Source organism: Protopterus annectens, chromosome 4.part1 (genome assembly GCF_019279795.1).
Source record: "Protopterus annectens isolate FY-2018-M chromosome 4.part1, PAN1.0, whole genome shotgun sequence".
NCBI classification, from domain to species: domain Eukaryota; kingdom Metazoa; phylum Chordata; order Ceratodontiformes; family Protopteridae; genus Protopterus; species Protopterus annectens.
The window spans coordinates 461163929-461175470 of record NC_056734.1 but is presented as its reverse complement, the minus strand read 5'-3'; the positions used below and the strand labels follow the sequence as shown (position 1 = coordinate 461175470).

General features: G+C 37.3%; 1 protein-coding gene across 1 annotated transcript in view; it reads right to left on the bottom strand.

The window, feature by feature from the left end:
• Positions 1 to 866: 866 nt before the first annotated feature.
• Positions 867 to 11542, bottom strand: part of LOC122800920 (receptor-transporting protein 3-like) — a 32828-nt gene continuing 22152 nt past the window's right edge. The window contains exon 3 of the mRNA XM_044070279.1: positions 867 to 1960. Within this exon, the coding sequence (XP_043926214.1) occupies positions 1597 to 1960 (364 nt within the window). The 3' untranslated portion in view covers positions 867 to 1596. The remainder of the gene's footprint in view (positions 1961 to 11542) is intronic.

Below are 11542 nucleotides of genomic sequence, written 5' to 3'. Positions count from 1 at the left end.
TAGTCATGGCTAAACTGGTGAACAAGGGATACATCAGTGAAATGGTGTTTTATTTTATATTCTGTTTTAAGCCATTCTGTAATAAAAGATCATTTAAAACAAAGGTTTAATAACATAAATGTTTTCAGTCACTTTTGTAATGATGATCCGAATTAATACATTTTTTAAATGTTGCACTTTTTAATATTCCTTTCTGAGAGTATACACTTTCAGTACTGCTGCAGTTTCAGTTTTAATGTAATGTTTTCCTCTCCAAGGTCGAACTCTCTTCTTTTACCATGGAAGAAATATACTTTACCCATGACTTTCAGTCAGTTTTCAGAAGAATATGAAAAAGTACAAATGTATAGAGTATGCATTTTCCATGTAAGACACCAATTACTGATAAAATCAATACTTTGTAGTCTTTACTAGGCTGCTGATAAGCATGTGCACAATTGATCCCTCCCACAGTGACTATCAAAAAAGAAAAAAAAAACAGTTGCATGAAATCCCAAGTTCTGTTTTACTAACATGTATTATTTAATGCTACAATTATTATTATTACTCCTCCTGAGTACTATTACTACTTACTTTTCTGGCCTTACTCTCAAGTTATAATTTGCACCAAAGCACTCATGCTCCTGAATGTTCCACTGCCCTCATATGTATGATAGAACATTTTAGCAGAAGTCATAAACTTGTTCTTATTTTGAAAAAGTAATGTGACTGCAGTATTAAGAACACAACAAGGGACATGCTCTCTGAAACTGTAAAGTATAACAGAGTATGTGAAGGAAAAACATGATGTTTTTTTTTTCTTAAATAAAGAACAATTCACCAACATCACCTGAAAAAAATAATAAATAACTTTATTTAAAACTTCTTTGATCAAACAATAAAATGTAAAACAGTTACCCACTCATTTTATAAAACATAAAAATATTAATAATTTGGTTATTTATACTACACTTTTTAATGTCAGAGATAGTAGTGATGAAAGCAGTGAGTTTATCTTTTCTGGGCCTGAAGACTGTGATGTGTGATGCCATTTCACTTTACATTCCACTCCAGTAGCACATCTATGTAAGTCCCACTCGATGGTCCGTTAGGTACAGTTTAACAAATATTAAAAACAAAGTAACGTTCATTCTCATGTTTGTGTCTGAATAAGGTGTTGTTTACTCTGCACCTACAAATACCTTAAAGATGTTGTGGAAATCATTGGTCCAAAGATTTAGCTTAAACAGCAGACAGCATGCACTTAGTTCTGAGATTTACAATTCTCACAAAGCTGACTAATAAATCAAATTCAGGATGAATGACAGTTTCTTGCATGTAAATTGTGTATAAATAAGCATGTATTACAGTCATAGAATTCATAGGTACCACTCGAAATATTACTCCAAGATTTTTACAGGCTAATTAACTTCTTAAACTTCAGTCCTTCCCCTATATATGAGCCAAGGGCTGTTGACAAGTTCTGCCATGCTGTTGTTGGGCCCCAGCAAAGGTCAGTTGAATCCATCTAATCACACTCTCCACTGCTGGCTAGCATTAGAGAATGAGTGAACAGAATGTCAGCAAACAGGCAGATAACTCCTTCTCCTGGGCAGTCTAGTCATCTTTATAATCATCCTGACAGCAGATGCCATCTCTGCAGGCTTCACATAAGGAGCTCTTGTGTGGCTTGGTCCTGTACACTTTGGAACGACTTGAATCAATGCCATCATCAAGATAGTCTTCTCCATAACAGTTTTTCTTGATTTTGCTGAGTAATCCTAGCAGTATTTCTTCCACTTTGTCTTCTGAAAACCTTGGAATTTCATAGTGCTCCCCATTAGACTTGCAAGCATCACATACCTGACGAAAAGGGCGCATAATTACATGTCCTCGTTCAGTTTTTTCCCGTAGTCTGTAGTGAAAAATGACCAGTACACGAGCTGAATTCCACTGATGATGGCATTTTGAGCAACAAAAACTGTAGAAAGAGAATATATTAATACAATATTAAATAAAATGTAGAAATAATGAACACAGGTAGGTAAAGATTGAATCCTATTTGATCTCCACAAGGAACAATTTTAATTTTTAAGAATATTTTTTCTAGCACATTCCAGATTTACACAGTTCAAAACTGTGTCATACAGCAAACATATACTGTAAATCAAGCCAGCCATTTGAAGTAACATGAATTTTACAATACAGTGCCATACAGTAAATTTGTAGCATATGCTGCATTAAACATACTTGCATTTGTTACTGTTTGAATTGTGACAAGCATATGTTTAGTCTTTCTCAGCATCAAGGCAACAACACTGCATACTATTTAGTATCTACAGTATAGCTGGGACATCAGAGTACCTCTGATAAAAGTGTTCAATACCATTACTCAGAATCATGACAGGTTGTAGAGACAGGTGAGTGCCTAGGGTACCTATCATACTAGGGGCATTTGCTCTTGTTTTAGTCATTTATTTTTTCTTTAAGGGATGAAAAACGCTGCTGCCACTGTTATGATTCCTCTAATCAAAATGGCTGCAAAACCTTTGGGTAAGATGACTGTACTTGTTCCTACCAGTGATTTATGCAACCTGTGAAAAAGCCTTTGGGTCTTTCTTATTGGTTGTTTAGATCATGAGAGGAATAGCAAGAAGCAGAAGCCTGGAAACTTTGAACAAGGAAGTGGATGTGACAGCCTTAGTAGAGACAGCAGTGGGTGCCCATAATTGTTGTCATAGTGATGGTCAGCAAGGCAATGCTATGATCAGGTAGAAGGATGTGGATTATATAGGTTAAGTACTTGTTTTATTTCTTGGCAGGCAACAAGATATCAGGGACAGTGCAAGTGGCTTTGTAGGACTAAATTATATTTGTGTGAAGCACACTGGAATACTTCCCTGAGGATGGCTACTCTGTGTCTGTGAAACAAAGTTGTAATAAATTAATGCAGAGATTATTTTATTATATTTACTTACAAGGTTTACCTTCATATGTGCATTCTGCAAATGGGCAAATGACAGATGTTCGAAAAGGATGTTTGCAAAGTTCCCAAATGTTGAACGAAAAATGCTTCGAATGTGCAATGAGCGAATGCACAGTGACATTTGCTCATTGCAGTTTCGGCATTTTGGGTGCGGATTGCACTATAGTGGGGATCAGAAAATGGACCCTTCCCCCACTGTAGTGCGATCTCGGAGTTAGTATATTAATGTAGGGGGGGTGTAGCTCCCCTGTATTACACTTCATTACATTTCGTATTCGACTTTTGTATTTGAAAATCATTGAATCTGCTTTTCAATTTGCTGATTTTCAGACATTGGAAACTGTCACAGTTTTGTGTTTCATGCTTAGGATTCGCTCATATGAGCAATCACATGTGTGATTTTTCGGCTATGTAAAGGTAAACCAGTTACAATCACACATATGAGGGTACCACAGCCAGCAAAATGTCTATAGTTTCTGGGAAATGATGGAGGGTATATGGGGATGAAAATGACTTACTCTTCTGTCATTTTTCACAAGTTTTGCACGTATTATTCTGAATTTACAGGACAAATGTGTATTTATGAGAAGTAAGCCGAAATGATTTATTATGTTACTGTTAGTATGAAATAAAATTGAAATGCATTTTTGTGGTCATTGTTTTTGTCACAACTGAATATATGAGGGCCACACAGTCAAGAAAGTGGCTATAACTGCTGGGCATAGGGGCTGACTATGGACGAATTTAACTGACAGTGTTGTCATTTGTTCAGGCTATGTGGATGAAGGCATTTGTTTAAATTGCCCAACTCAGATAAGATATTAATTGCAAAAGACTGGTGACAAATAGGCCAAAGATAGCTTTATACAATGTTTTAAGCGAGTCCTTGGAACAGCTCCTCACCTTAGCAGCTGACTAAGCATGGGAGAAGAACAGGGGCTTGTTAACTTCTCTCAGGGTGGAAGAGGAAGAGCACAAGCTCAGGAACGCATGTTTCACCTATGTGCTCTTTGCAGATCAAATGGTGGCATATGGCTGAAGGCAGGGGAGATGTCTACAGGCATAGGATACTCACAGAATTCAGTCACAATCCTGTGCAGTGCCCAATGCATGACCTACCTGAGAGGCATCACTTGGTAAGTATGGGAATAAAGTAAACGCCTCAATCTCTCCACACAGATAGCAAAACGCTCACCATGATCATACCTTGTATGTAGGGTAATAATTAATTATAGTGCACTCAGTCCTGGAGTAATGAATGTGTCAGAAGAGTGCTGGGGGCATCCCATGTCAGAGAGGAGCTAGAGCAAAATAAATAAATACATAAATAAACAAATAAGAACCACTCTCAGATCATAAACCTGAGAAACAAATTCCGACATGTTACCCATGGAAATAATAAAAAAGAAAGCAGGGAAAGATGTAATGGACGAACAGTGACACATATCTGCCTCACTTTAATCTTAGCTGGGTTTAGGTTGAGCCAGCTTTAAATTGTCTATAAAATAATAAGCTCCAAGCAGTCATCATGAGCTGTAAAGTCTGACACAAGACACAGGTGCAAAAGGAATGCAGTATAAGACTGACAAGTAATACATTTGTCTTGAGTAACCTCCCTGGAATACATACATGCATACATGCATACATACATACATACATGCACAAACAGATTGGATGAAAACAGTCTTAAGAGCAGTCCTCTAACTTAGACATCAAATATAAAACTAAATATCAAATACTAGAGTTTGTTTCTCAGGTATATGATACATACATACTGTGAAAAAGAGCGGTGCCTTGATCAAACCCTGAGCTCCCCCTAGCTGGTTTATGACCAGTCTCCATGTTAACAAGGAATTCACAAAAAGGATTTTGACTATATAATTGCACTTTAATGAAAGGTTGCGTAGCAGTAAGTGTGGACTTTCTGAGAGAACATCCAGTCTATGAAAATTGGCTAGACATTTTTTAAGGTTCTTGTAGCAGCTATCTAGGAAACTTAGCAGAAGTTAGATTTTTTTCTATATGTATTCTTTCTTTACTGCACTTTATTTAATTTTTTTTTTCTGTGTGCCAACCTATGTATATTTTATTATGTATTTGTGCTACTTTATCATTTAAGTAAAATCCATTTTGGCTGGTATTTATTTATTACAAGTGTATTTATGCACTGCTGCTTAGATGACAAGACATTGCCCTTCTACACTAAGGAATAACAAACTGAAAGGGCCACATCTTTGCTTCAGCTGACTACCTGTAAAACAGATAACGTGAGGCACAATCAGAGCTTGCAGGTAACTGGATGTCTGTGACTTTCTTCAGAGTGGTGGCAGTACAACCAGAGCCAGGAAGAAAGCTTTGTGGAATTGGACAATTCAACAGCCTTCCATGAAAATTATGTGCATGATTGTATATGTGAAAAATAATTTTATGTGTAAAAGGCAGTTACTATGGGTAGAGGGACACTGGGAGACATTGGTTCACAGAGAGAGCAGTGGGGAACTGCAAGTGAACCATGTGCAGCCTACATTAGGTATTGAGTTTAGAGATCCATACCCAGGAAAGTAGCACATATTCCCTCGGTGATCTTAATGCCAAAGTTGTATTTTGTGGATTATTTATTGAAACAGATGGAGTAACAGCATCTCATTTGCCTTTGATGGTTTTATTTGCCACAAGTCCATCACAGCAGGTATGATTAAAAATTGAGGCAACAGCATTTATAAATGCTCAATATATTTCTGCATGCAATCTCAGGAAAACAGGCCTACTTCTAACTGAACTGTTTATATTTTGACTGCATAATTTCAGTACCATAGTTTATTCAGAGTACCTCAGAAATGTTGTTTGACGATTATCTGTCTATGTCTGTCTTGCTTGTTTATTTCATCATTTAATATTTAGTTTCATATTTGATGTCTAAGTTAGAGAACTGCTCTTAAGACTATTTTCAGCCAAGAAACAGGTCAGAGACACAGAAATATTACAGCACACGCAAAAGTAACCTACACAGTGCTCAAGACAACAGTATTACATAAATTTACAAATTTTCCAACAGCATGATGCAGTAAGACACAGTAAACGATGCAGGAAATGATTGCATTTACACTGTATGTGTTTATGAGTAAAGTACACACACGTGAGACAGAAGGCAGAATGAAGTAGGAGTAGAGGAAGAGAAGGATTATATTAGAAGAGAGGGAGGTAGAACTATGCAGAAAGAAGAAGGGAAATGCAGGGGGTAGAAACATACTGGGCCTGAGCAGGTGTGTTGATTCTTGTAGGGAAGTAAATCTCTACAGAGAAAGGTTGATATGACTGCAGGTAATTAAGCAGTTGCCATAATGTTTTAGGGTACTGAGTTCCAGACAGCAGGTGCAAACTTTAAAAATGTTCTTTATTAAACTTAGGATGGGATTCATTTTTTCAAGTTCAGTAGCATGCAGCATGCACTTTCTCTGGAAATGCCCATTCACAGCTATGCACAAACTCATAGCAATTTATATGTCAGCACTGCTCTCCAGTACAGAGAGCACAAATGTATTGCAAAAGAAATATGCAAATGACCTATACTGACATGCAGCTGAAAGATGGTAGAGAAATATGATCCTAATTATATGCAAATGTATGAGAGATTAATAAAGTCATGATTTAAAGACATATACTCAGGAAATTACACAGCACTGAATACCTGAGTATAAAAGGATAAAGTATGCAAAATTAATGGAGTTGCAACATCAAGAATGCAATGAGTAGCAACATCAGTTGTGAAGCAATATACATTACCAATGAGTACTATGGCTTGTCGCAGGTATACATGAGGTGCTGTTAGGCTCCATGGAAATGATACCACAAACATAGGTACATAGTTTCATAGGAGGGTACTAGACTATTGGGCCTAGGGCCTTTATAAGCTTAGCCATTTTATACCCTTGTTCCCTTACTGACCGAGATGTATACTGTAAATCTGCACCATTAGTCTATGATCAGCACTGACTGCAAGAGGAACATAGGTGACACCCCCGAGGTAAATTTATGGTCTCCCATCCATTCATCTAAGTTACAGTTAAATAGGGTCATCAAGAAGCTCTATCTTTCATGAATTGAGAGTTTGTTCCAGAGGAGTGGCAATCTCTGGGAGAAATACCTGTCTCTCCAGCATGTCCTGTTATTGTTGCAAGCTAGGTTAATATCCTAAGAGCGAGTGAATCTTGTCCCATTTGACTTGCGGATGTGCAGCATGTCCATTAGGGAAGGGTCCAAGACTACTCTGTAGGCCAGGTACAAATCATCTCTCAGCAGCCTACAAGATACAGAGTACAGTAAGAGGGCCTTCAGTCTGCCCATGTAGGTCATGTGTTGAAGCCTCTGGATTTTCTTGCTGAGAAACATCTGAGGTTTTTTCAACTGCTGCAGGTGTCTTGTGAGGTAAATACAAAAGGGAATTTTGTACTCTAGTAGTGGTCTAATGAGGAATGAGTACAGGGGAGTTATAACATCCTTAAATCTGGATGTGATGCCCTTACTTATGAGATGTGCAACATAGAAGGCCTTCCTTACTAAGGTAGACACATGGTGATTGGGTGTTCCCAAATCTCTCACCACAGGGTTTGAGCTAAGAGGGGTACTGTTAATATTGTAATTTCTAGGGACTTCTTCTTTGCCAAAAGGGATGATAATGCATTTTTTTTTGCATTTAGTTTAGGTTTGTGGCTTTGGCAGCAGTCATTTGTCTGTGTAAGCCCTTTTTGCATTATGCCAACATTGTCGGGGAGCTCGATGATTGCACCCATTTTTGCATTCATCGGCGAATTTGGTAAGCCACAGGTCATCTATTTTCACCTGGACTTCTGAAAAATCAATTCCAAACAGTAGGGGGGCCCAGCACAGATCCCTGTGGTACACTTCTGGTAAATGGTCTGCTGGTAGTGGTGGAATCCCCAACTTTTACTGTATGTGTTCTGGTAGTGAGCCAGTTGGCTACCCATCTAGTGACATATGGGTTAATGCCCAGTTTTATTTTAATTTCTCCAAGTCTTTTGGGTTTCTAATGCCATGACGGGAATGGATCCCATTCCTAAGTCAAAATACAATTAAAGTTCATGAAATTAGTATTGTTTCAGTCTTTGATTTCAGCCAGAAGGTTCTTCGCAGCACCCGGAATGCGCCCATTAAGGATTCCTTCTACAGTTCGTATGGAGTTTCATGTATTGGTAACATGTCCAAATATGAACGTAGATTCTTTTTTATAAGATGCGTTGCTCCTACTACTATTGGGACTGTCTGGGTATCTTTCTTCCACATTGCTCTCATTCCTGCCTGCAAATCCTGATATTTTATGACTTTGTGTCTCTCTGTATGCAAGACACTGTAGTCACTGAGTGTGGCGATTTCAATGATCAATGCTACTTTTGTCTTCTTTTCATGGACCACTATATCACTATATTTTCAATGATGTTTTGTGGCTCATGTTTCTACTTCAATACCATAATGTTTTCACAATCCCCAGTGCAGCAGTCTTGCTGAGTTATTAAGTCTTTCAGTATATGGTCCTTCTGCCATTAGTGTCCCAATCAGCAACGAGATATGCAACCATTTCCAATTTGGTTTTACAAAACCTACTTTTGTCTGTTTCTCCCACATGTTCAATGGACTTTGTATGTAGTCCACTGTCTTGGGCCACCAATATTAACCTTTCATCTCTTGGTTTGAATTTGCCTCTCCTTAACCATTCATGTGTTCATTCCTGATCAACATGAGGTTTTTCCAGATGTTTTCTATACTTGTAACTATATTTATGCTTTTTCCACATTTATTGCCTTCTCATCTGGGCTTTCACCTTTTATTCTTTCTTTTGTTTTTTTGGCACATTCAGTTGCTGCCTGTTTTTACCTACTTCTGGTTTGATTTCCATTCCTGCCTGACACTGATATACTTCTGCTAAATTAAGCAGAGACGTCATCTTAGATTTATTCTCATGTTTCAAAACTTTCTCTACATTTGGATCTTGTGAAGTGAGTAGATATGTGTGTAATCCCTCAATTGCAGATCTATACATGTAATCAATTTCAAGGAGGCCCATCCCTCCTTCGGAATGGAGAATATATAATCTTGGTATACACTGATTTTTATAAATCATTTGGTGAGCATGAAGCATCCTTCTTGTTTTAATATCTAATCTATCCAACACTTTTTGGGGCCAATCAATCACTCCAATCTATGTTAGGACAGGAAAAGCAAATGAATTTATAGCTTGGATCTTGTTCCTAGATGTCAATGCTGTTCTCAGGATTAATTCAAGTCTTCTAAAGTATTCCTTACTGAGTTTTATTTGCATTTGTTCATGTTTAATTGCTGATCCTTCATCAATTCCCAAGTATTTATACCCTCCCTCTTGCTCAAGTTCTTTTATATCACATTCTTGTCCCAAACCTATGTTTCCCTGGTGATGCAGTTTTCCTTTTTTAAAGGTTGCTTTTGCACATTTATCAAGACCAAATGACATTCTAATATCATCTGAAAAAGTTTTGACAACCTGCAACTGTACTTTCAGTTCCTCATCTGATGAGCTATACAGTTTTAAATCATATACAAAAGTGAAGATGAGAAATCATTAGACTTTGTTGTTTTCCAGGAGCCAAATTGTAGCCATGGCCTAAGCTGTGAAGTAAACAGCTTAATGTATTAATGGCAAGGCAGAATAGCAACGGTGACAGACAGTCACCCTGGAATATCCTCCTTTGAATTATTATCCCGGGGATAATAATCTGTCCATTATCATGGAGTAGTTGCAAAGTGGTCTGCCATTGTTTCATTGTTACTGTAATGTCATCAGTCAGTGTGGGGGTGTATCTTATACATTTTTAAGCACTCTTTTATCCATGAATGTGGGATACTTTTTTGTAGTCAATCCATGCCATACTTAGATTCTTCCCCTTTTTACAGTTCTCCACAATAACTTTAATTAAAAACATATAAATGATTCTTTGTTGCATATGATTTTCTTTTATTGCCCTTTTGTTCTACTCCCATAATTGAGTTTTCTTGTAAATGCCTATAAACTCTGTTGGCGTCAATTCCCGTGTATAGTTTATACGTCATCAGAAGTCAAGTTATTGGTCTATAATTTTTAGGGTAGCTTGCAGGTTCACTCTTAAGTAAGCATTGTTTTGCCTGTTGTTAGCTAGTATGATGTCTGTTTGGGGTGCACATATAAATATTTCTTACTCATGGCTAAATCCTCATGCAAAGATGAGAATACTTTTAACCAAAAGTTAGGTACTGCATCTGGGCCTGGGGTTTTCCAATTTGAGGCTTTTCTTAACTTTGTTTCAATCTCTCTGGCTGTTACTTCATCCCATTTCATATCCTGCACCTTTAAACTTCTTATTCTTTCTTTTACTTCTTCTATCCATTTAGCATCTTTGTTATGTTCCACATGATCTTCCTAGATATGTAAATATATAATATGAAAATGTATCTACTTCCTCCTTTTTTCTGGCGGTCTTTCAATTCCATTTACCTTATTTCCCAATTCTCTATAAAACATTTTGGGGTCATCAATAAATTGCTTATTTTGTACTTTTCCCTTATATTTATCTGTATATCTTCTAAGTTTTTCCTGCCTGTGCTGACATTTTTAGTTTGTTATTTCGATAGTGCATGATAGATCCTGGTCTGTTCTAATGCTGTGCACTGCTTTAATCACATCTATCTTTCTTAGTATTTTTGTTGATCTATTCCCTCTTCTACAATCTTCTAATAGTGACACTTCTTGTCTTAATTGCCTTATAGTGCTCTCTATTTGATACTTCCATGATGGTATTCAATTTCTCCCCCTCCTTTCCCTCACTACTCCGTGATCTTGTGATAGAACTTTATCAGTTATTAATTTAGCAGCACAGTAGTATATCCTGGTTACTTCTGCTATGTAACATGGGTCTCTATAGACAGTCCTAATTACTGTGTTCATTTGTTTTATCAGACTTCTTACTTTTGTGGTTTTATTGACCTTCTGCAGTCTACCTCTCTCGTTGATCTTAATATATCTATCCATGTCCATTAAATCAAGCAACTCTAATCTAACCTCATTTTCTTCCAAACTGAGGGCACATCCCTTGTTTTCCTTTTCCTGCACCTGTGTGAATCCTTCCCCCCATGGCCAGACTGCCTCCTACAATGGAATGTGACTTTGCCTTAGCACAGCATAACAGATAAGTAACTTAATTATGACACAGTTGTACTATGTGATTGTGACCCTCCCTTCCCACAGCATAGAGATCATGAATCTTTATCTGCCACACCTGCTCCCTCAGTATCCACTTTCTCCAGCAGGTGCCACCTGTGAGTGCTAAGAGCCAATAGCTAAACATCATTTATTTATTTTATTTATTTATTTTACATTTGTTGACCGGGCTAGTCTAGCTGGATACATATCCGTTTACAGTAGAGGCCCGGGGAGAAAAGCTCCAGTTCAGTTAAAATTACAGTAATGAATATGATTAAAGCAAAATATTTAACAATTTTTCAACAAAGATTTCTAACAGGTACAAGAGAGGCAGAGCAATAACATTTCAGAAA